Source organism: Gavia stellata, chromosome 6 (assembly GCF_030936135.1).
Source record: "Gavia stellata isolate bGavSte3 chromosome 6, bGavSte3.hap2, whole genome shotgun sequence".
Lineage (NCBI taxonomy): Eukaryota > Metazoa > Chordata > Aves > Gaviiformes > Gaviidae > Gavia > Gavia stellata.
The window spans coordinates 26,725,955-26,752,738 of NC_082599.1; the positions used below are offsets into that span (position 1 = coordinate 26,725,955).

The 26,784-nt window shown below is 36.2% G+C and overlaps 1 protein-coding gene across 1 annotated transcript in view; it reads left to right on the forward strand.

The window, feature by feature from the left end:
* Positions 1-26,784, forward strand: part of VPS50 (VPS50 subunit of EARP/GARPII complex) — a 96,961-nt gene that overhangs the window by 44,026 nt on the left and 26,151 nt on the right. The window contains exons 14-20 of the mRNA XM_059818341.1: positions 5,162-5,259; positions 6,017-6,111; positions 6,786-6,884; positions 10,239-10,329; positions 11,887-12,063; positions 19,901-20,019; positions 21,545-21,651. Of these exons, the coding sequence (XP_059674324.1) occupies positions 5,162-5,259; positions 6,017-6,111; positions 6,786-6,884; positions 10,239-10,329; positions 11,887-12,063; positions 19,901-20,019; positions 21,545-21,651 (786 nt within the window). The remainder of the gene's footprint in view (positions 1-5,161; positions 5,260-6,016; positions 6,112-6,785; positions 6,885-10,238; positions 10,330-11,886; positions 12,064-19,900; positions 20,020-21,544; positions 21,652-26,784) is intronic.

The window sequence follows — 26,784 nt, forward strand, 5'->3', positions numbered from 1 at the left end:
TAAGTAATTGCTCTAATATACTGTTGGAAGGATAGAATTAAGTGTTCATATGTAGGACTTTTTTAATCATACTGAAGATAAAATTAGTGAACTAAAGATATCAACTCCATAACATGAAATGAGTTCTATGTCACGTTTAATGAACTGCTACTTATTCTGTGATTTTGTTGTTCGTATAGTAAATAGCAAATTGCTGTGATAAGGGCTTTCATCCCTGAAAATAAACTGCTTACTAGAAAATTTTCCATTGCACTGTTGGTCATGGTCAAAGCATTGTTTGTGTTTGTAGTATAGAATCAAAGAAAAAATGAGTTTTAAAGGGACCTGTGCAGGTCATTTTGTCTTCCCTGCTCAAAGCAGACTGAACTTCAAAGTTGCATTGGTTTGTGCAGGGCCCTGCCTGGTTCAGCTAGGTTTTCACATTTCATAAAATTTACTGTGACATTGATATAATTCACATGTATTCCTGAGCCACTAATTTAACAGAAGAACTGAAACAGAGCAGCAAAATAATCACTATAGCATTTAAACTCCTGATTTTACAGGTATAATCCTAGTGGTAAAAGCTGGTAATGACTGTAATACCTGTAATAGATGCACTGAAAAGCAAGAATAAAATTATGTAAGATGGACATTTAATTTCAGCCATTTTTATAAACTGAACGTTTTGAAAATTATACTGTGTAAGTTCTGTGCAAGACCTGCTTGGTATGCAAAGAATGAAGCTAGAGGACAGGGATTTGATTGATTTTTTTTTTTTCTTTTATTTTTTTTTCTTTTTTTTCCCCCATCTGCCTAGCAAGGATTAAACAAAAACCTTTTGTTATAACTGAAGGCTGCCTTTACGAACTTTAAAGAAATACAGTCATTTTTCAGGTTTCTCAGTATTTAAATCAAGCATTTAGAAGAATAACTCCTGGATGCTTCTGATTAATATTTTTACGTGAAATTATGAATATTTATATATTCTGCTACCTGTTCCAAATTCTTCAAAGCAAAAAGTGTAAATGCTTGTGGACCTTTGTCCAATCCTTGATTTTCAAGGAAACTATCCTAAATTCGTATGTTCGCATGTGTGAAGTTAGCTGCAGTACAGTTCATTAAAAGACTGGAAAAGAAGACCTCTTAGCATGACTGGCCATAAACCAGGAGCGCAGGAGATTGCCAGAGGGAAAATTGCGTGGATTTGTGTTGAACAATAACATCCATTTGACTCTGTCCAACCATTCCTTCATAAATGGCAGTTTATGAGGACAAGGACTATGGTCTTAGCCTTGAGAACAGGTCAAAGATTAGGCTTGGCTTCACTCTGCAGAAGTGTAGAAGAGAGGAGGTTGCAGAAACTTCTAAAGAGCGTGCTGTGACTAAGCTGGTTTTGTTTACTAGTATAGTCAGAGAACGGATAAATCCACTTAGGGTTTCTCTATTTGGGTTATTCTTTCTGTTTATATTTTGTTTAATCTTCCATGATAAATCACTTTCGAAAATGCATGTGTCAGAATTACTGCTTTCAGGAGAAGAGGACCATATTTAGGTGCAGTTACTAACTTATAATTTATATATACAGTGGCTAATATTTTTTTAATGATTTTTCTTTCACAAGGAAAATTTTGAGTGCCCTGCAACAGTAGATATAGTATGGAATTGGATGGTTGGACGTGATGATCTTACAGGTCTTTTTCCAACCTTAATGATTCTGTGATTCTGTATGAATTATGTTTGAGTCTTGTTTTCACATCAATCAGCCTTTTATCTTTTCATTTTGAGTAATTAGGGTAAATTCTCAGTCCACCTGCTAAAGCAGTCTCAATGACTTTAAACAGGAAAGAGTTTAACACAGTTTTGTAGCCTTGGAAGAAATTAATATAAGCCTAAATTCCAGAATATATTTAATATGTTTTTAATTGTGAGGAGGGGTTATTCAATTGAAAGTACCAGAGTTTTTACATTCTGGCTGCATGTAATACTGTATTGGTTCTGTTTTCTTGAGGTCTAGCTTCATGAGGAGACTAATTTTAACTTAACTGGCTTGAAGATTCGTCTTGGTAGTGTTCATAGGTTCACTTTCATAATCCCTAGGTCACAGATGAAGCTCACTCAGTGTTTGATAAGGATCATAATTTAATAACATGTCCAGACACACCAAAAAGCTCCATTTGAAAGAAACTAAGCAAGGCCAGCATCCTTCTCAGTAACTATATTCCCTACATTTACTTAACTTAAATGGAGCTATAGATGTTGAAGGTTTCATATTTTTGTTGTTCCTGTTATGCTTATATAAGCATTCATATAATAGGTAATATATTATATATATTTAGAATAATCTTTTTTAATTTACATGGGAACTGCTAATAGTTCTTGTTCTGAAAAATATACTCTGAAAAAGTTCAAAGCAGAAAACAGATGGTTGATGGGGAGAAGGAAGTTGCATATCATGCTGTTCTACTTACAGAGAGTCTGGCCTAGGACTGGGTGTATGAGACACTGGCAAGTTCTAATTAGGATTAGTGATTGTTACAGGAGGTAACTGCTCACTTGACAGTGAACACCAGATGATCTGGAGAAAATATGGTCAGAACATGGTCGGACTATGCTGTGCTCTTTTGTATTTTGGTTTAACTGAATTGTCAGTATCTGATACCAGTCATAACCCTTCTTGTCCAGTGGATGACTCTTTCCTTTCTCCTTTTAAATATGCTGTAGTCCAGACAATGCTGCGGAGGTGTGTTCTGCACACATCTGAAAAGGTTGATCAAAGCCTCGTATCCAGCCTCCCATGCCCTACTGCGCTCATTAGTAAGGTGCTCACAGTATTTACACGATATACATCTAGATCGCGTGGTCTGGATTGAGGGCAAGGCTTGACATGAAAAGAACACTTTTGTTGTTGACAATAAATTTCTTAGTGCTGGCAAATGGAGGACAGATGTAGGTTCTTTATGGTTCTGGACCCTTCTTTAGTAGACAGCAAAATTAGACATGAAAAATTGCTGCTCTCTCTGAGGAAAGTGAAATTAAGCCAGGAGGCTTTCTGGAAGAAACTATGAAGCCTAGTATTGAAGCACTGCAAAGGTCAGTCAGGAGTAGCTCTCACTGTGGTCCTGGTAGCATGTTACCATCTAAGGAACTCTATTGTGACAGGGATTCAGTCTGCAGATGGCGTTTTTGTCCTTGCTAGTTTCGAATGACGACATAAAATCCTGTCCCTGCATTGATGAGACCAGCTCATGAATGAAACGCTGCTGGAGCTGCACCTGAGCTGTCTGGCAGCATCACACAGTTTAACGTGCTTCACAGCCTTAGTGCTGTCTCCCTGGGTGGAAGCTGTGTGTAATTCCACCAAGGCAGTTTGGTCCATGGCCTTAGATCGCTTCCAAATTCCTTGCTGAGGCTAGAAATAATTTTTTTTCCTTTTTTTTTTTTTCTCACCCAAATAACGTGTTCCACAAGTTAGGGCTGGCCAAGACACTACTGACATTTGTTGAGGAGCTGTTAAATGTTCCACTCTTTCCTTTACCTTCCTGTTTGCATTATAGCAGTGATGTATCTACCTGGTCATGAAGTCCAACAGATCAAAAAAAAGTCCATCTTTCAAGAATGGGATCTAACTCAAGGACATTAGATATGCCCTAGTCTGTTAGACATGCCCTGTTGCTCTCCAGGTAGGCCCAAAATTATAGATAGGGACTGTCTTTCCCATGGTATCAAAATAAACTTTGATTTATTTTATTGGGTTTTTTTACCAGGTCCCTCTCTCCATTCCTGTAGGATCTGGGTTTTGTGCTGCCTGTTCCTGCGAAGGCTAGGCGGCAAGGATGAGACTGCCTGATGCGCATGCAAAATGATTGCTTGGGGGTGGGTGGAGGTTTTTGAGAGGGAATGCTGGAATCAGGGGGAGGAATGGCTTTGAGTTGGGAGCCTGCTTGTGGAGGGAGAGAGATGAGACCAGCAGGGCCAGGAACAAGGGAGTGAATAGTCTTCTCAAGTACTGAAAACTAGCTGGAGGTTGCAGAAAAGATGGAGAGACAGGTCTGAGCCGCAGGGCAATGCTGGGGTACTACAGGCAATCTTAATTCTTCTGTGTTTGCAGCCTCTTGAATGATGGGGTAGGAGGGCTGTACGCTTCGTAATATTCCAATGTAGTATTTTATGTGAATTTTTATCTTTCACGTCAAATCACTGAATGGTTTGGGCTTTAAAGGATGTGCATAGTTTTTTCTCCTTGCCAGGAACAGCAGAGTCGTCTTACTATGGGGAAAGTTTGTATGTATGGTCTGGTTAAGACAGAGCTTTTCGTGGTCAATCATAGGCTGTGAAGCAAAACTGCATGACACGGTGCTATCATAGACTGCAAGTGTAACCACAACTGTATGCTCACAAACGACATATAAAATATTACTTTCTCTTTTTTAAAATGGAAATAAGATATATTTCCTTCATGGGGAGAGAGAGGACCACATAAAGGAGAAGTTTACCATGCATTACAGTGCTTTTTTGCAAAGTGAGCCAGAGCTGTGGGAATAAAGGTTTTAGAATTAAGTAAAATAATTTGGAAGAATGAAACACACCTGATTGTATGATTGACATTATTTCATGTATAAGCATAGAGTAGTATGAGAGGGGAAAAAAGAAAAGAGCATGCTATATCATTTGCATAGTTCCTGGAAAATGTTTTAGTATTTTTCCTCAGGGTTGAAGACAGAATTTACTGGGGCAGAAAGTTAAAATCTTGCTTCTGAAATTTTTAAGTTCATGATTCTTGCCTACAAAGGTAGAATACCTTAGAGAATCTTGTTGTAGAGGATTAAGCAGCGCTCACTTCAGCATTCAACTTTATCTTTTGTATTTGAAATATCAGTATCTGTTACTTTCATCTTTTTTTTTTTTAATTTTTATTGATTGGGGTATTTTTTTTTAATTTTTATTGATTGGGGTATCCTGCTTACATAAAAGCAATCAGAAGCTCTCCTGGTCTGCATTAGCATATGCTATTTATATGTGCTTTATTCATTGCCTTTCAAAAGTTCAGAGCAACGGAGCTCTCCTGGAGTTTGCATAACAGTTAATACAATAATGACTAAGGCAGAAGTTTCATTATGGGTAGAAAACTAGCATACATTTCAAGGCTTTTGGAAATATCTACAATACCTTTCACCTTCAGTTTCAGATGGCAGCAACGTGGTTGGAACCGAAGAGAACAGTTTTGACCGCAACTATGTAAAAAAGAAATTGGAACATGGGCTTTCACGAATATGGCAGGTATGTGTTTTGATCCCCGCCCCCCCCCCAATATCTATCTCTTCCACCACCCCGGTATTAATGACAGTTATATTTATACTGATCTGCTTAAAGAAATCTCTCTAGGGATTTTTTTTTTTTTAATTATTTGTTTTGAGCTAAATATATCAAAACCATGGAAATACAATTTCTGTGACTCAGTTACTACTTGGTCGCTATGCTTACAAACTCAGTCAAGATGCCAAAACATAGTAACATGACTTTCAGCTTGATTCCACTTCTTCCAACCTGTATGCTGCCCTACAATCTATTTTCTTCTCATGTGCTTTTCTCTGTTAGCACAGTCAGTACTGCTTTATGTTTCTGGTATAACCATAGCTGTGGAGAACCTGAAGTCTTGTGAAACTGCCTGGTTTCACAGTATTCCTGGTCTGACTGCTGGATCAGTTTGATGTGCAGTGAGACCCCAAATATATGATGAAAAAGCTGTAAACCTTTTACATGGCTGAACTGTAATCCAGAGCTCTGTTTTTACAGTGTCAATAAAGCATCTAGGATTGACCTTCTGTTATAGAGTGTTAAAGAAACTGATTATAATATTATTTTAGAAAGTCAATGAGAAATCATTCACGTTACAGAAAATGGAGTTCTACTCTAAATCTCAAAAAGAAGTTATACGTGCAAACAAACCAAAAAGTGCTAATGAAACAGGCATTTGAGCCTTCACCTTTTTGTCTTTAGTGTATTAAGTATACAAAAACTTGTTTGTGTTTTGTAGGATGTTCAACTGAAAGTGAAAACGTATCTTCTGGGAACAGATCTGTCTAACTTCAAATACGACGACTTCATATTTGTACTTGATGTTATCAGCAGGTATACTGATGTGGTCGTAAGACCACTTAGTACACGTGCACAAACTTGAGCTCTGATAAGGCAGCACAGTTAATTAAGGCTGATATTTACATTCTGATGCCAACTTTGTTCCTATCTACTGATAGTTTGAAGAGCACTTCTTTATGTGGAAGTTTATGACGGTGTACTTGGGAGAGATAGCATAAATTGCTTTGCTGCTCAAGTAGTGCTTAAGTGCGATATGATTTCAGTATTGTCTACCTTTAAGATTTCAGATGTGCAGATCTGACAATTTTCATGTTTCTAGAAGCTTTTAAAGAGACTCTCAGTCATGAGCAGTAAAATACTGTGGTACTGCTAACATGTACAGTATTATATCCTTCTGTTTTGGTAATAAAATGACGGATTCAGACTGTGAACTGTACAGCTTGCCCTGCATAATGGGATCTCAAAAAGACATTTATTTTGCTTATGGTTCTTTGTCTCTATATGTATGGGACATTATGATAGAATTTGGAGGGGAATGAGACATGGACTTTTGTGGAATGAGTGGAGTGTTTGCAAGTTAATATCTGTGCTCTGCTTTTATGGAGATACATGCACGCTCATGGTAATGTTTGAGGCTTGTAATTCAGGTTGGAACAGCAATATTAATAAATCAATAAATATTTCTAAGCTTTGTTTTATTGTTACAGGCTGATGCAAGTGGGAGAAGAATTTTGTGGCAGTAAGTCTGAAGTTTTGCAAGAATCTATCAGAAAACAAAGTGTTAACTATTTCAAAACATACCACAGGTGAGACTACTGTATGTGCAGTGGATGAATCTAATGGCATTTATTTTTGTTGGGTTTAACTTTAAGTGCTTTCCAAAGGAATTCCACTGCATAATGTTCCTGCATTGAGGTTGACAGATTGTAGAATATGTTTCATAATGAGAATAGGGCTCTGAACCCTGGGGAAAGGGAGAGGGTGGAGAAGCCTTTGCTTCCACTATGGTTGTGGAAAACTCTAGCTCTGCAGCAGGCAAGCCAAAGATAAAAAACTTTCTATGTAGAATTTCAGTAGTTTTTCAGGCTGCTTCTTAAGCTGTCTCCTGGGATACTGAGGATGAATGCCTCTGAAGTCCATACTTCCTAGCAAAATTGTTACTTCTTTTTCTATGCCATTATATTAAAAAGAGCTATCGTGTGGTTATGAAATGTTTTTTTCAATATGCAATTTTGTCTTGTATCCAATGAGATGTTTAGAACTGAGTCCATCCTTTTGAGTCACGTTTTCGTAGTTTATTCATTGGCAGTATCTAATTATGTTTCAATCAACTCTACTATCATATCTGAGGCCAGTCATGTGTGCTGTCCTGTGCAGGCAGTCTCTGGCCTCAGACATGATATATGGCTATGACGGCTTCAAGACTTGTCTGTCTGTTTGTTTTAATTGTCAATTTCCCAAATGTTTTGGTTTGGATGATTGACAACTCTTTCATTCTAGTTACCTAGCATTTATCTTCTTTTTGGGTGTAAAAAGCTAGGAAGATATGAGAAGAAATACAGCATTCCTTGCTCTAAGAAACTCTTTCTTTCCCAGTCTTGATCTGTTGTCCTCTGTTGTATGGGAGCTGTTATACATCCAAACCCATTTGGTTTGAGACTTTCTGCCTAAAGTCCATAAAGTAGGAAATTATGGTAGGAGAGCATGAGACAGTGTCTAAATTCAGAAGCTGAGAACGTGGTTTGGAATTTCCAGCTTTGGTAGTTTGTAGCTAGGATTTCGTTCCGGATATTTGATGAAGACCTCAGTTCCAGTTGTCTGAAAAGCTTGAGCCTTGATCATAATGCACATTGTGTCTTATCAGAACATGAGTCAATTAAGATGCCATGCCACCTATCTTTATTTCTTGAAAGCATTTCTGAACCCTGAACTAAATTTCATGAACTGATTTGGAAACTGAGCTTGCAGCTCAGTTTCCAAAAAGAGCTGTTTCGGTCTACCTAACAGTCTTTTACTACACTGAATTACCACATAACATGTTATTTGGTTAAGTAAATATTGTTTTGACCATTATGGTTTTGCTTATGTTTAAAGGACTATTTAGGGAATCAGAGACTAATTTTCTGAATTACCTTTGAGTAAAATAAAGGTTAAGGAACTTTGATGGAATATGTATAGAAATAATAATTTTTTGAAATAACTTGTGTTTTTTATTAAGGTAATGTTTCTTGTAATCCTTATGAAAATAAAAGGAAATACTTATGACTCAAATTATGTGAACCATTTAATACTTTTTATATGTTCTATGCTGTGTGGGTGTTGTGAAGATTAATTGGCTGATGTTTTCATTCTCAGAAGGAAAAATATAAAAGACCTCTTTCCTAGCTATGTCCCTCAGGTTGATTTATATAAAAGCTTTAAGCATCTTGCCTTTTCAGATCAAGCTAATGTGACTTTCACTACCCTTGTCTATTTAATTGGAGGGTGGAGAAAAAAAGCTAGTGCTTTTAAGGATTCATTAGTACATAAAAGCCACATAGACCTGAAATGCTCAGAGTCCAGGAGTAATCAGTTCTTTGATTGTGTAATTTGACATATGTGGCCTCCTGGGTGGTGTGGTGTTTTAGAGAACTGCCAACGTAGAGAAAGTATTCAAAGGAATTGGTCATGTCATTCAAAAAGTGTAGAAGAGCAATGTCATACTAGACCATACATGAAGCCTTTTTTGGATAAAAGTTGATTATTTTGAAAAATTAGAATGGGATTTTGTTAAAGAACATCAGTAAGACAGTTTTTGGAATGCAATTTACTTTTTGTTCTGATACGTTTGTAAAAAGGTATGTCTGATCACTAAGGCTTTTCAGAGAATGAATGCACCAGACCTTCCATGTGTGCCACTTTCTAGACTTGTATGATGGTGAAAATGAAAAGCATTTGTTCAAGTATTTTGTCAGTGCCTTGATTTCAGTTTTGAAGTGATACAAAAACTGGTGCTGTGTGGCTTTTAAATGTTTGCTTTTCTATGACTCTTTCTCCTTAGTCTTCCTCTCAAAGAATGTTAATCTGTAACGCTGATTTTCACAGCATCTCTATCTGTCACTTCTGTTGGCTTTACTGCGAGAAGATCTGCAAGCTATGGGTACTCAGTGCTTTGAAAATAGCACTTGAAGTCTATTTGCATTTAACTGGTGAATTTAAATAGACACAGCAAACTGTAGTCATAATGCAACACATTGCTCATCTCACTGAGGCAAGAAAATTTTAATTGTAGCGGTGATTATAGTTCGTTATTGAAATAGTGGTATTTCTAGAATATTTTGCTGCCTAATTAGAAACCCAGTGCATAATTTACCAACTGCTACTTGTTAAGCAAAACAATATACCATATATTAAGGAGAAAAGACACAGCAATGTGACCTCAATAAGGACTCATTGCTGTCTTTTCCTATATGAGTTCCTGCTTATATGGCAAAAAGATTTTCTTTATTAAAGGTATTTCTGCTTATGGCTGAAGGGAGGCTTTTCTAATGATTAAAAACATAACAGAAACAATGCAGAGATGTAATGGCTTGATTACATTTCCCTAATACGTTCTCTGTATTAGTACCAAGGTAAAGTTAAGCTATGAAGAAAAATACAGCTTAGGATATTAATAGCCATTTAACTTTTTTCTTCTCTGGAAAGTTGGGATGTCTGTAGAACATTAGTTCTTTCCACTTCCCTTTGCTACCTGTTGGCTTCAGTGTGTTTGAAAGAAGCATCTGTCTTGTGTGGGCTCACAGAAGCTGTTGTACTGCTAAATAGAGTGTTTGTATATATTATATTGCTTGCTACAGATTACATAGGGGGGAAAAAAGCTCCAGTATTACTGCACAATCATAGAAGTTCCTCTATACTTTCTAATAGTTTTGACAAAAAAAATCTGTTTCCAAATTTTGGAGATTGAGAATTTCTCCAGAGGTGTCGTAAAACATACACTGTGTTAGTAGCCACAGCTTTTAGGCGGTCTGTCAGTTGAAAGAATGAGTTAAATACCTGTTTTCAAGTGTGACTTTTTATACAGTTTTTGAAGGTGGTTTTTCACTGCGTAAGTTAAATAGTTGTCTACTTCCTGATTTACTCTTGCTGCCAATTAAGAGTATTCATTTGTTGTATTTCAGAACCCGTCTTGAGGAATTAAGAATGTTTTTGGAGAATGAGACCTGGGAACTTTGTCCTGTTAAATCAAGCTTTAGTATTCTGCAGCTTCACGTACGTTCTATGAATAACACATACAAATGTATTAATACTTTAATAGCTAAAAGTCCAGGTGTTCTGAAAATTAGTAAGATCCATGAACTACCATGCAAATGTTTTTAACGGCTGCTAAAATTCCCTAAATTTCACTTCATGGTATTGGAAACTTTAGATTCAAATGCTCTCAAAACAGTAGTGTTCCTGTTTCAGGCAGGTAGAGATTTACAAAAGATGCTAGAGCTGTAAGCATAATGTTAGCCTTTATTTTTCATGTTTTAATGTGCTGTTAATATGTCAGTTTTCCATTTCTAAATGATGTATCTGAGAGTAAGATGCTAAAAGATGAGTGCCTAAAAGTAGTCATATGAGTGCTTACTAGCGTGTACCAGTTTTTGGCATCTGTTTATGGAAACATAGGTCATACTGGCTCATTTGGAAAGGAAGAAAAAAGTTAATTCTTCTGTGGTGAAGTCCAACTGAAAGCAAGTAATTGGTGTACTCACCTGCTGTCCTAAAGTGATTTTTGTGAAGTTTAGCACATGGTGGGTGCATTTCACCTGTTTTGCCAAATGAAACGTGGGTGCCTATGATTAAAGCTATCACTAAAGTGCAAAAATGGATGCAGCTGAGCAATCTCAAGCAAAAGATAATTTTGCAGCTTCTGTAGAGTTAACTGTAAAAGTAAGCAAGAGGCTAGTGGGGCAGTAATAGTATGGAGGGAAAAGAAAGGAGGACCCTCAATAGCATCCTGTAGCTATAGAAATAATATTTTTAATAGAGAAATGGGATTATTCATACTGCTCAAGGGACTGGAGCAGCAGAAAATGGCAGAAAGTAACTGATTCATTCAAACAAACAAATCTGACATTGTGGTCCTTTTAGCTACATACATTTTGATCTTTAAACCTTTTGATAAATAATAATGTACATTTTGACATTTATGAAGATCAATGGCTAGAGTTTAATAGATAAAATGATATGTCAACAGAGATAAGTCAAGGTTTTTAGAAAAAAAAGTCTAAAATCATACCTTATGTGCCCTACTCAGTGCATGTATTTGCAGAAGTCTGTGCATTCACCCAGTCATCAGAAAGTTCATGTGCAGTGGGTTTGAAAAGTAATAAATTTTGAAAAGAACTTTTGAAAAAGAAAATATTAAGAAAAAAATTTCAGCTTTAGTAAATTACTAGGTAATTGTCTAAAGAAAACTACTTTTTCAGATAGAATTTAGATCTTGTTTTATCTTCTAATTTCTGTGAAATGAAAACCCACTTAGTTTTCACCTAGTTTTAGACAGCGAATACTTTAAGAATGTAGGAGCTATATTGCATGTCATAACCAAAACCTGCTAAAATTAGAAAGATGAGCAGTATAAGTTTGCCAATTTCAAGGTTAACTTGAGCCAGCATGAAAAGCAAGTTTAAATAAGCAGCAAGCTTTGGCCAAAAGTTTTGATACGAGGTTAGTTGTCCACAAGTTTGTTGTTATGCTCTGTTTTTATGGATCTGGAATCGTAATAATACTGAATCTGTCGTGTTGGTGATTAAAATTGTACTTTATTTCTATTAATAGGAATTCAAGTTCATGGAGCAGTCACGTTCCCCATCTGTGTCACCTAGTAAGCAGCCTGCTTCAGCAATTTCAACAACAGTAACGTTATTTGAGCAGTACTGCAACGGAGGAAACCCATTTGAAATTCAGGCTGACAGCAAAGATGATGAGACAGAAGACGTCTTAGCTTCCAATGGGGTATGGAGTGTTTCAGGGGGAAAAAAAAAAAAAAGCAAATCTTGCTCTCAGTAAACGATGATTTATTTTGTATATCAGTGATGGCAAAATGTCTTAATACACGGCTCAGTTAACTGAAGTACTGTGTAAAATCTCAAGCCACTTTACTCCTTTAATTAGCTAGGTTGCTTTGCTTTTAACAATGCCAGAAAGCCAGGTATCTTCTTTAAAGTTCAGTTTGTTTTGCAGTGGATCAATATTTTTTTTCACGGAAGTCAAGTGTTCCTGAAGGCTAGGAAGACATGTTCCACTTAAACCCCTGGAAAAATACTAATTTAAGTTAGCTTTCTTTGTGGAAGCAAGTTTGTTATTTTAGGACTGTTTTTCTGGCTTCTTAGGAAAGAATCATTGTGGGTTGCTCCTTCTGTTGTATTTGTCCACACCTACATGATTTGCCATGGATTATCTGATGTTTGTTAGGCAGTTTTTAATTGTAATTTCAATGCTCAGGACACTCGCTATAAAACTGAATGGTAACTTCATGTTGGTTTTTTTTTTTCCAGAATTCTGTCAAAATCTAGCAGTGGTCAAATATGTTCTACTTTAAAACTTTGTACCATTCTCTTAAATGCTATATTAGCATATTTTTGTTCAAGCTTTTGCTCTGGTTTATCCCTTTGATGAATAATGTTGTCTTTTTTTTTTTTTTTGTGTTAAGGTTGGGTTTAGTTTTTTTGTTTAAGGTTAGTTCATAGAGCTTGGCACACTAATGGCTCTCTGGTTTTCGGCTTCATCTTTTTTGCTTTCCATGTGGAACTTCTGTTGCAAAGCAGCTTTATCTGTATCTCACACACCTGAGTGTGATGCTGCAGTGTCTTTCCTTCTATGGGCGATGCTGCAGTCTCTTTCCTACTGTGTCACTTGAAGAGAAAATACAGTCGATTGGCAGAAAATATTGTTGCCTTGTGCTGAAAGGAAGCTGCTGGAGAGTCAGTTTCCTGGTGGTAGTTCTTCCTCTGTCAAGTAATACAGCAGAACATATGTCTGCCTTTTCACATCAGTAAACTGAAAAGAGTTGGATGGTTATCACTGTTAGACTTACGTGTAGACTCCAAATGAGTGTGTTAAGCAAAGATGAATGCACAGCAAGGCATGCTGAAAACTGCAGAATTCCATGGTACTTTGTTGAAACCCACTCTGAAACAAAGCTTTTGGGGAATCTTGGCAGCCATTTGGTAGATATTCGCTAAAATGATCCTTAGCGAAATAAGGTTTAATGATGATACCAATAGTACTTTTGAGGTTTTCAAAATGAAAGCTCCTTCTACCGAAGAGTTCATTTCAGACTTTTGTATATGTTTGTGAGTAGTTTTGCTTTTTAAAAGATTTTTCTGAAGAAAAAGGACTAGAAAACTAACTTAACTTTTTGGGGTTTTGATGTTTTGTTTTTTTTTTTTTTCCCCCCAGACAGCTTTCTTCTGAAGGTTTGACTCTGTAACAAATGTATAGAGCCCTCATGACCTGCACTATGAGTGCAGAAATAAATCTCAAATATTGCAGGATATATTTTGCCACCATTTGCATGTAGAATAATTAGAAAGGTGTGAAATTATTTTGCAAAGATTATATTAACCAGAGCTACTGAGAGTGGGTAACATCTCAAAAACAAAAAAGAGTAATTGTTGGAATGTGATTCCTTGCAGGTCGCTGCTAGCAAACGAGTGCATACACTGTCCCCATGTTTTTGTACAGTGACTTGTAAGCAGAATACTTACACTTGTAGAAAGCTAGAATTGTATTCATTTCTTGACTGTGGATATGTTGAGGAATTTTTCTTTCTATCTGCACACTTGCATGAGATATGAAAACTTTGCACACAAGTTAGAACAGAGCTGCTTCTTTCTTTCCAGTTTTAACATTTTACTCTTCAGAATCTGTTTCTCCTAGCTCAAGTAAAATTTAAATGACATCGACTTCCTCTGCACTAAGCTTTTGCTTCTATAATCGTGAAATCATTTGATGAAAAAATTAAGTAGTAAATGCTGATGAACATGTTGGAGATACTGTTTTGTTGGCTTTTGCCAGCCTGATGCATCATACTGCTGCCAAGCAGACTGCTATCAGTAAGACCCTCTTCTGTCTTCACTTATATATTTATTTCCGCCCCCCCCCCCCCTTTTTTACAATGATGAACCTATTCAGAGAATCACAGATTCACTAAGGTTGGAAAAGACCTGTAAGGTCATCAAGTCCAACCATCAACCCAACACCACCATGCCCACTAAAATATGTCCCGCAATGCCATGTCCACACATTCCTCGAACACCTCCAGTGATGGTGACTCCACCACCTACCTGGGCAGCTTATTCCAGTGTCTCACCACTCTCTCAGTAAAGAAATTTTTCCTAATATCCGCCTGAACCTCCTCTGGCACAACTAATAATAAGAAGTAATAGGACTTAAAAGCATAAAAAAGAGCTTTAGTTTTCTGTGCAAATATAGTGTTTTCAGTACAAACTCTGCATGCAGTGATAGTTACACAGGAATGGTCATATTATGTGAGACCAGCGGTCGTTCTCCTACAGCATATTCACTTCTGGTAATGGTTAGCGCAGACACTGTGGGTTCATGAGAGGTAATGGGTCCTGCAAGTCTTACTGGGACACTTTGTAACCTGCATGAGTTACAAAACATAAATGTGTGGAATGGTTTTCCTCTATTTGTTCCAGAATTCTCTTGAGAAAAAGGCAAAGAAGCCACCCCCACCCCAGAAACACGTTCTTTATTGTAACAAATACTGTTATCCAGGAAGTTACCTGTTATCTTTGTTGCCTTATTACCACAGGGGGTCAATGAATTGGACCATCTAATCATCCTGGGTAAAAATGTCTTTTTGTTCTGAATTTGTTTCTAGCCATTGGAAAAAGTAGCTGTATGTGAAGGTTACTGTTTTCATACTGGTTGTTTACTGCTGTCTATTTTTTGAAGGTGTGTGAGGCTCAGTCCCAGCCAGAGCTGAAGCTACTTGAGACAATAAGCATTAGTTCGTTAGTAAAGGATTGCTCATGCTTTGCATGTAGGTGCTGCTATCTCTGCAAGGACCGTGGCAGGGATGGGGTTCTAGTAAATCATTGTCAAGATGCTGTATGCCTTCTCTGGTGGGGCTGAGAGCGGCTGCCTCAGCGGTTCAGCAGTGGCAGGCTGTGGTCTTGGTGAAACAGGCTAGAGGGAGTCGTGATCCCATGAATTACCAGTAGGCTGATGTGTTGCACGTGTAGCAAAGTCCATTTTGTGGTTTCCCTGTCTCTAATTTTGAACAGTGTCCCATTTTATGATTTTGTGGGCTTGCACATTGTCAGGGACTTTCAAGGCTGGCTGCACTGTCCTCTTTTTCAAAGCTGTGTGCCAATTTAGTGTTCTTTATTAGTGAAACCTTAATATATTTTAAATTGATAAAATCTGATTTTGTGCCTGGTGAAGAACTATAATGAATTTTGGCTTTTCTTGGACACCAGAGGGACAGAATGTTCTGTGTGGAAAAAGTGAAATACCAATGATATGATTTATTATGCATTTTTCTTGTGAAATACAGGTTAGATTTACAGGCGTTCATATTATTGAATAGGGGTTTTTTTAAACCTTTGATGTAGTGGTATTTGGGGAACTTGGGAATAGTGTATAGAACTAACTTCTTCTTTTAACTAAAATGTGAAATTAAGTTTCAGTTTGCTCAATGTAATTTAAAATTTATTACGGAGGATGATGCTTTTGATTTTTCTTCCCTCCTTGTGCAAATCAGTTATGGTAAATATTTCCTTTGTTTGACATGTTTCTAGCAACACTGTATATAAACAGGTTTATTCCATGTGATAACTTGAGTTTAATGCATTGGAAAATGGGAACTAACTGTTTTTAATATTGAAAGATGTTAAGTAAATCTGAAGAATCATACTCAGAGTGCAGATGAGGGTATTCAGCAATGCTAAGAAGGCACTTACTTGGTTTTCATCGATGTGTTTGGCTGTTAACTCAGTCACTGGAAGGATAAAATCCTTTCCAAAATCTTTGGGAGCCAGCGAAGCATTATGTGCATTTACATAGAGGGTTGAGGCACAGGATAGCTTAATTAACTTGTCAGTAGTTGTACAGGACATCTAACCTGGCTGGTACTAGAACCAAGATTTCTCGTGACCCAAGTGAGTATGCTCTCCAGGTGACTATCCTACCTTCCCTTTTCACGTTTTTCATCTCCTCTTTCTGTTACTGGCTGTTCCAAAGTGCTGACACATAGAAAGAACTCTTACTTAAAAAAAGAAAAGTTACACCTATTTGGTTATCCTTTACATAGAAACAGAAATCACTTGCTTAGGTAATGTGGGATAAAATCTCTAAAAAGGTTTTGTTTCAGTTTCTTGACTGACCAGTTAAGGTGGAGGCACGTTTTAGCACTTAAAATTGAAATTATTTCAGATGGAGGTCGCAAAATTTTTTTTCCAGAGAATGCAGACATGTTTCCAGATATTTCAAGAAATGGCATGCCAAGGACATAAGCAGTTGATTTACTCATCAAAAGATCTATAGGATGGTAAGAACTGTCAGGATTTCTTTTGAGAATTTTAAAACCTTCTTTTTAACTGCTCAGTTGTTGCAGTTCTGGACAACTGAAAATGGGCCTCTGGATCCAGTCACCTCAGCTCTGTATTTTGAGCTTCGGTGAGGTGCTTTATGTCCCTTTTCGGTAGCTCCCTAAAATATCTTTGTTGCGATACAGTTAAGTTACAGTTTTGTAACACTCTTCAACCCACTGTCCTATGGGTATGTTTGGGCTGATTGCCTAAACACTTGTGAACTGATTATTGCTACAAGATAACTGAATTAATTTTAGCACTTTAAAATTTTACTGCAGACTGTGCATATTCAAAATGGATTTATAAGGTCTCTTCAGGTTGATGTCACTATTTAATACTTGTGAGTTACTTACTGCATACTTTAAAATGCAGATATTTTTATCTCATTAAATAACTTTTCCAGCTCATTAATAGCATTAGGTTGAGAAGACTTAATAAAGTGGTCCTCCATGTAAAAAAAACCAAACCTCTCAAAATTCTCCTAATGTATGATGTTAAGACAGTTAATATGTCAACTGTCATATTGATATATCAATATGAATTGTAGTTAACAATTTGTAGTCAATTTATCATTTTACTATCACTGGATTTTGATTGAATCAGCATGTCATTTATTATATATTAATGCATAATAAGTTGTGGTAATTCTCCATGTTGATGTTCCAGCCAAGTTAGTTAAACTATGACTCTGTTTGTCCTTAATCGAGCCTAAACTCAGCTCATTTTTGAAATAAACTGAGCTGCTTTCATTATAGCTTTCCTTTGTCTGAAATGTTCATGAGGCAGAAATTTTGCCTGTGAATACTAACAATCGGAACATTTCTTTTTAGTTTGTGTCTCATACTGCATTCTTTTTTCTATCTGAGCTGTTTTTACTTTGAATTTGCTTGTACTGTGGGCTTCCTGATTTTGTAATATACTGCTTCCATAGTGCTAGGCTTTAAAAACCTCCATAGCTTGGGGCTGGGGCCAGGAATTGCCATGCATGACTGAAAAAATGTATTTCTTAGTGCATTTTGGATGATTCAGAGACTGGCATTACCTTAGCTTATCTTTCTTGGTTTTCTCCTCTGGAGAGTGGTTGTATCCTTTAAACCCCAGCCATTTCTTAAGGATCCTGGAACCAGACTGTCTTTGTCATATGTGTCATTATTGACTCCTTGGATAAAATGGCTTCAGAGCAGTGTACAAGTTAATGAAAAGTTAAAAGGAAAAGTATTGTGGTCTCTCTTCAAGTGCAAGCGCATTCTGGAGCCTGACGGATATGCTTAATGCTGTGATAGTTGTGTAGGTATTCAGGAAAAAGGCTTATATTACAGAGCATCAAGTATTTGTTTTCCTTTAATCATTTCTGGGTTAAGAAATTCACTTTGTGAAAAAATTTATTTCATTATTTATGAAGTGTCTAAAGCACCTATACTACAGAGCACCCTAGAACACTGGGAAAAGAAGTTGACATTAAATACTGCTTTTAATCAGAGTGAAAAAAGATTTCAAATTTGAAGGTGTTTTTAAAAAAAAAAAATTAAAAATCCCCATTGTACACTTTTAATATGTATGGGGGGCTTCATAATTATAAAAAATCATTTATTATCTGTGTTTGTGAATAGTATTTCTCCACGTAACTCGTACTCTAGCAATAATACTTGTCTACTGTGGAAATCCTATATTGTATTTTATATGCTGTAGCCTGTGTTGCTCACTTTTTCCAGGCATCCCTTGTTAGGCTCAAACCTTCCATCCTTGAATTGAAAATAATTCTTTTGAGATCTTTGAAATGCAGTTCAACAATGGAACAGAGTAAAACAGTTTCAAAAAACTAAAAATGCAGCTGAGTGTTTGGAGGCAGTAGTTGTCTGTAACTACTTAAGCTTCTTATTTTTCAAAAGATGCAATTAACATCAAATGTTGTTCCTCAGTATAAGAAGGCACATCTCAAGGCAGGTATACGTGGTTAATTTATCTATGCATTAACATTTTTCATAGGGTTATTCTGGAATAATTTGTGGCATTTTTGACAAATTAGGCAAATGGTGCATGAGGCTTTCTTCCATCAAAGAGGAATTGTGCACTGATAATTAGATAAATATTTCAAATATCAGGATCTTGTGCCTTTAACTAGATAAAGGATGCTGTATGTTTCAAAACAAAACCAAGAACCAGCACATGCAAATAAATCCAAGCGTGCCCCAAACACCTAATGAAGTTTTCTGAGAAAGCAAGGGGAAAAATAAAAAATACTTTTAATCTAGTCTCCACTGATAAAGTTGAGTTATATTATTAGAGTGTTTCTTTTAATAATACAGTGTGCTGTGTTTTGGGGTTTTGTTGTAGTTTTTATTTTCCTCTCTGAGGAAAGTTATATCAATTTGGCTTGCAGAATCCTGCTCCTTGCTTTCTCTGCAGTTGTTGTTTGTTCCATGTTCAGTACAAAGTTTGTATGTGCAGAACATATAAATATATACAAAGTTACGCTTCTTCCTGTTGACGTAGGTAGAACAGCATACAGTTGAAGAAAATAAGTGCAGAAAAATTAGTGAGAAAAAAAAGTTACATGCTAATAGTAGCCATGAGAAATACTTATATTTTTGTAGTAGCATTTGACTGCTTATGGTTCGCTTGAAATGTTTGTGCTTAGTCAAAATCTTATTGGTCTCTAACAGGTTAAGTGGTTGAAAGACTCGAGTAGAAATGTCTTTTGGAGTGTACTAAAATCAATTTTACAAACAACTGCAATTTGTTTTTTTGGTGTTGTTTTTTTAAATAAGTGTGTACAATATAACTATTTTTGTGAAGCAATAGTTTAGTACTTCTTGCATTAGTAAGTAAGGATTGTGTGGTGCCAGGTTTTTTTGGTTTATTGCCACCGTATGGATACATTTTGAGGTTTTATTACTGTTTGTTCAGATTGTAAAGCAAATAATAAAAGCTCAGATATGTGGGTACTTGATACAGCAACATGAAAGCAAAAAAAAAAAAATCAGTAGCTGGGAGAGATAGGGTGATCAAATCAACATCTGAGAATAGAAGTTTGTTTAGAAATGCACTTAACAAATGGCTTTGTATAATTTGCCTGCTGCGTTTTTAATGAACGTTGTCAGCAGCCTTTCAACCAGCAAAGTTATTTGTATCCTGATTGAGGTAAAAGCCAAGAAGTGACCAAAATGCTATGTTAAATGAGTGACAATATTATAAGGAAAATAATGGCAGTCAATTTCTTTTTTTAACAGTATGAATCAGATGAACAAGAAAAAAGTGCATATCAAGAGTATGATAGCGACAGCGATGTTCCTGAAGAGTTGAAAAGAGATTATGTGGATGAGCAGACAGGAGATGCCCCTGTGAAAAGGTAAGTAGGCTGTGTGAGTCCTTGGTCTCATTTACATGCTTTTCATCTCAGTACTGTAATTAGTTCATTTTTTGTTTAATCTATAATCTATGACAATGGAATAATAATCGGATAATCTTTGTGCTACCTGCACAGTTAGAAAGGCTCAGCACTTGTATCTCCGGAAGGGGGAGGAATGTTAAACTGCTCATCATTATTGCAGAAAGAAACTTTGGAAAGGAAGGTTTTGAAGGAGGATAAAGGCTCTCTGAAGCAGGTAGTGGAAAAATTATTAGCAAGAGTTAGATGTTAACTGAAGGTTCTTCTACAACTGCTCTTGTGCATACGTATAATTTCTGTTGTGTCAAAAGCAGTTGTTTGCAGACAAATGGCTTGAGGCTTGGGATTCTGCTTTTGTAGAACAAAAGTAAACTTTTACAGATTTAAAAAATAATTAAATTCTTCCATAGCTTGAAGGCAGTTGTTTGGAATTTTAAATTCTCTTTTTCTTTTAAGACTATATAGACACACACACATATACATGAATATATATATTATATTTTGATGAAGATATAAAAATATTTTATTTTTATATATTCATATAAACAAAAGCCAACTCTGTAGCCTTTAAAAGGATCTGAAATACAAATTTCTGTCTAGGACACTGTACTACTTAGAGGTCCATTCAGACTTTGTGAAGCAGACTAACATTATTTGTATGTAGAGGACTGGAGGAGAACTAGAAAGCCAAAGCAGAGGAATGTGTGTTTTTTTTTTTTTTTTTTTTACAAAGTAACTCTTAAGGATAAAATATTGTTAGCATGATTTCATAAGATATATCACGTAAACTACTTAGTTTCAGAGAAGTGATGGAGATACTGATAAAAATTAGTTAATTGGAACAAACCACAGTCACTGTCCATAGCTTTGTGCTGTGAAATTGAAGCATTCTGAATTTTTGGAAGAGTTATCGTTTTGAGGTATGGCAGCTGGCAGAAGGTTTCTCTTATAGAATCATAGAATATCTTGATTTGGAAGGGATCCATAAGGATCATCGAGTCCAACTCCCTGCTTCTCGCAGGACTACAATTTATGAAAAATTTAATGTCTTTTTAGTTTCATCTTCCTCAAAATTCTTTCAATTTCCAGATAGTCGTTTTCAGCTGTAGCATACTAGTCTGCCCGTGTTTTGTTGTGACTTGCGTTGTTTTCATTTTCTTTACATCACAAACTACGAATTTGAGTCAGAGTGGTTAAAATGATTGCTGAGGCCATACAGAGGCCTGCAGAACTCAAGCCTTGGACTACAAATCAGAAACTCCTTTCTCTAGCACAATTTTATGTAAATTAGGCCAGACTTCTCTCTTTAAGTGTTATAATCCTAACCTAGTTATGCTTTGCCATAAATAAAATATTGCGCTGGAAGACATACTGTCATGTGAAAGAAGGGGGGAGGAAGAATTTCTTTTCTACTAAATTTTATTTGTATGTCCTTGAATAGAATAGGCAATCACACTTGGTGCATTTTGTTTTGTTTTCTTTGAAGTGTTTCTCGAGAAACTCTGAGGAGCAGAAAAAGATCAGATTATAACCTCAATAAAGTGAATGCACCTATCCTAACAAACACTACGCTGAATGTAATAAGGCTTGTTGGTACGTAGAACAATTGTGTTTTTTTATGTGTTTTTTTTTATTTTAATGCAAACCTATGGATTATAGCAAATACGTTAAACTAATTTTAAGGCTTTTAAAACTAAACCTAGTTGGGGTCTATTTCCACTTTTTGAAAATGTTAATAAAATAGAAATAAAGCACTAAACCAAAATATTTTTTAATTAAATAGACAAATTTTATTATCTTATGAGTTATTTTTACTTTGAAAATTAATCTGCATGCATGTATTGATTTTTAATGAATAATGGTGGATTGTTTTCTAAAATATTGAATGCATAAAAACAGTGGAGATACAAAGGAAATAGATTAATGTTTTATGTTGCTAATGTGTCTTGGTGGATTAAATGCTTCATTTTAAAGTAGTATAGCTAAAAAAGTAAGAACTTAAAGATTGGGGGTTTTGCCCTTTCATTACTCAAATTCTCACATCCAGAATAACTACTTTTACTACATGGTAGACAACTAGAAGAAAAGTGCCCTCCCATACTGGCAATTTCAGTAATTGAAATGCATTCTAGTAATCCCCAGGGAGTTCAGGGAATCTCTATCCTTGGAGGTGATAAAGACACAAGTGGACAAGCCGCTGAGCAACCTCATCTCCTTAGACCTGCTCTGAGCAGGAGGTTGCACTAGATGACCTCTGGAGGTCCTTTCTAGCCAGAAGTTTTCTATGAAAACGCTCCTCTCCAATTCTAGGTGTAATGGGATTGATTTTTTTGTGATCTTGACTTCCATTTGATTATCTAGATAATTTTACGATAGCAATTTTCTGCTACTGATTTTCATTTTATTTGTAGAGAATGGGAAGTAACTACCTAAGTTTATCAGATTAGGCAGAAGAGAGAGGAATTATGTATGTGTTACATTAATGAGGTTTGTCTTCAATGTTTATGTGCTTGGAAATTATTGTGGTACTTCAGAGTAAGCTGTTTTTAAAAGACACTACTCTGACACCTGGTTAGTACCTTTTGCTGTCTTAGAGGGCGGTGTATAAATTAGAAATTAATTTTCTGAACCTTTTTTGCATTTTTTTTTCCTCTTGGAGCATCCACAATAGAGACCTGAAATAAGAATTGAGATTATTCTGTTGTAATTTTTCTGGTAGTGATCTGTGAGTTAGGTTGGAGAGATTTGTTTGCTACTTTCTAGAATAAGGTTTTGCTCTAAAAAAAAGTTAGGATTGAATCTAGAAATCACATACGGCACTTTCACGCAAACCACTCAGCCTTCCCCCAGCTTCTGCCCCTGCCCCCCTGCCCTAACACAGTGTAAGAGTAGGTGGAGCTGTAGTTCTAGTTTTCCAATTTTACATCAGGCATCTTTATATTTGTGGATTATGTCAATAATCACAAGGTTAAAAATATTATTTGCAAAGCATATATATATGCGCATATATATATATGCTCCAGCTTAAGAATACTTCTGTTTTGTTCCCACCACTCTATCTAATAGGAATTCTATTCCAGAAGCCTTATCAACTTCATGGTTAAAAATAAAAAAAATAAAAAAATTATCCACCTATTTTCTGCTCACTTGATCTTACGCCAAAATAAATGTCTAGGTTTAACAGATCATCTTGTTCTTTGATGTATACTGCCCTGCTGTTTTTACAGAAAGCAATTCCATTTCTTCTCAGCCTTTGATTTGCTAAACTAAATGTGCCAGGCTTTTTAGTATCCTCTGTACTTATCTGCCAGAAGCTTAAATCCCCTACTTTCTTACCAATTCTTCTTCTGCTCTTGTTGTAGGCTTATCAATATCATGTGCAATACTTTGGATGAGATTTCACTGCATTGTGTCACTGTTGTATTGCAGCATCCTGGTTGCAAGTGGAGTTGCCTCCCATTTGCGCCTCTTTGGATTTCTCACAGATTTCTTGTACTGGCAGTTCAGTCCATCTGTAATGAGCTTGTACAGCCAGCAGTTCCTTCACTTTCCCAGTTTTTTCCAAGGGATGAGCTGCTAATTTATAGTAGAAAGATGCATGTTTTTACTTAATTGGTCCCTAAATGCATGGCTTTACATTTTGTACTACTGAGTTTCATCCAATTTTTATTACAGCAGTCATCAAGGTCCTCCAGTTCCTGCTGTAAATTATGTCAATCCTTTTCTGTTTTGATGGTGCCTCCTTGTTTTTTTCCATTATCACACTCTTATTTCGATGCCAGAGTCATTCATGAAAATACTAAAGAAGAGGCCAGTTACTGGGAACTCCACTAGTAGCTTTTCCAGATACCTCCCTTTTCAACAGACTTCATTCTGTCTTCTCTTTTATTAAACCCTTACTCATTTAAAAAACTATAGCTTTACTTGTTTACTGGGCAGTATTGTTAAATTAATACTTTCAGTAAATCCCAGATAGATGAAATGTCCTGTGTCCTTTGTCTAGAAAATCTTGTAGGCTCTCTTAACAACAATAGGTATCTTAGTCTGGTACAGTTGACTTCTGGTAGATCCATGATTTGTTTTATCTTAATTTTGCCTCTCTGTTTCTGCTTCTGTCACTTCCAGATCAAGTTTTGAAGAAACTATGGAAGTGACAGAAGCAGAATTAATTCTTGCTTTTGGGCTGTCTTTTTTGTCTACAGTTTCTGTCCTGTCACGTCCCCCTGGTTTGGTTTGCTTTTGTTAGTCTTCTGTAATTGGAAAACTCCTGATTTTTACCATCTTTGGAAAATTTCATTTTGGCAAGACTTTTGGTACTTCTAGCTCTTAAGGTAACTGCCTGAGCGAATAGGTCTGGTTTTCCCCTTTGTCCTTGTCTTAGTCATTCTTTGCTTCTACTTTCTTTGCATTTTCTCATGTTTCTAATATGCAATGACCCCACCTCACTTGTATCTTCATTTGTATCTTTTTGGAAGAGTACCTACCATTTGATATCATAAATAGGATTTTTTGCACCATGTTTCTGTTAGACATAAACTGCGTATTACACCTCTTCCACAGAAGTTGAAAATGCCTTCATCTTTTGTCATGATTTTTGGCCTTAGCATACAAATAGTTCATTCACTTCTTCCAGGCAGTGTCGCCAGGGGCATCAGACACATTTCTTTTAACTAGTGGTTAATGACTACAGAAATAAGAAACAAATAAGATACCGCTATTTAGCCAGACTGTTGGATTTATTGGTTTTTTCTTTCTTTTTGTCTCCCCTCTTGTCTCTTGTATCATCCCTATTAAACATGAAGATAAGCATGTTGTTGCTCGGCAGATTTGGCTGGGCATGATTCTAGGTTGTAGGAGATCCAGGTATAATCCAGTCCTCTGGATTTTCCCCCAGCAGACAGGAATGCTGTGAAGCATGCCCATCTTTTAACAGCAGTCTCTGATTCCGTGGAAGGCTCTGGTTTGTCTCACACTGTCCCAGATTTTTGGCTAGGAAAATGCCATGGGTACTTAACACGAACTTCAAGGAGTACAATTGAGTTGGTTGTCTAGGATCCCTTCTTTATCAATGGAGAACTGTAGGTAACTCCAGAAGGTGATAGTTTGTTGGCTGTCCTGGATGTCTTTGGCTGCATGTCATCACATAGATATCTTAGCACTTGAGAGCTGCTTGCTCTCTGCACAGGACATTCAGGCATCCAGTGTGGGCTGAGGGTCTAATTTTTAGATAAAGTTGGACGAGGTGAATTGCATATGCAAGACCAGCGATGTGGCACCTCAAAAATTAAGCAGGGGCCTAACATAGTACATAGTACTATAGATATGTCCTATCTACAGAAAACCTGTACTCTTTTAAAGTTCTGTTCCTTGAAAATAAGGCTTTATTTAAGAGACATTTGTTTTGATGGCCGTGATGTGAGTACTTAAGCGTTTTTTGTCCCTGCTACATGTCGTCACTGATATTCCTGCCTCATGTGTGTTGCATCAGCATGACTTTTGGTAGATCTAGATCAGCTCCCTGATCTTAGTTAAAAACAAATCATAAAGGAAACTAGGTTTAAAAAGGGAAGTCTGGAGGGAGATGAAGATGTGGGTTTAAATTGCTCAATCACATAACAGAAATTGTTGCCTCGCTTTTTAGGAAGGGATGTTATGTGAGCAGTAGTACTCACTTGCATGAGTATAGTATGAGTATACTCATGCAAGTATATGAATGAGTATAACAGGGCTCATAACCCATTTTGAACTATTTCTATGTGTTGTATGCTTTGTATGGAGGCTAGATGAATAAAACAAAGTGTAGCTTAATATTTATAAACTACATAAATGAGTTGCTATGCATAACTGAAGTGGCAGCTGCTATAACTTCGTTTAATTTGAATTTCAAGTGAACAGTTCAATTTGTCTGGTTTTCCCTCAAGGTAATAAACCAGGTAGTTATTTCTCTGTTTCCAGTATAAAGTAACCATTAGATTAATTTTTTCCTGTCAAGCCATTGTATGTTGACTTAAAATGTAAAGGAAGAATGAAACTTGTTAAATTTGTATTGAATATATTCATCTAGTTACTATACATCAACAAGAGTAATTAATGGCTATGTCATTGTATATATTGATTGGGTGATTTCTTATTTTAATTAATATCATTCTGACTTAAGAAATACCCATTAAACTATTTCTTAGGCTGAGGTTTTTTAATGCCCTTTTTAAATCTCGTTTTTCTTTTGTTGTGAATGTTTTTTGGTAAGAAACTCTTAGATTTTGCTTGCTTTAAAACCCATTAACTTTTTAGAAAATAATAATGGTGATGACAAATCTCACAGCAGAAATCTTGTAGCTGAAGGAAGTGATTGGTCACATAGCATAGAACCTCACGGGACTTAAAAAACCCCAAATCATGCAGTCTTTCAAAGTTATATAATTACAATGGGCTTTTCAATTTTTCCTTCAAAGTGGTGTTTTAGCTCTGTTTTAGGAAATGGCATGTTTGGAATTGTGAGACTCCCTAGGAAATTATTTTACTAATGACCACAGATATACTAAAACTCAAATATATGTTGTTCAGGAGGTTGTGTATTTATTTACCTTTTTGGTTTTAGTGATCAGTTTTATATAGATTAGTCTGATAGAGAGTACTCTCTGCTACTGTTTTTAAGGACAAAAGAAGTGTTGGAAATAATACTTCAAAAGAAACCTGGCAAATATTCAGCAGTTTTAGCTATTAACA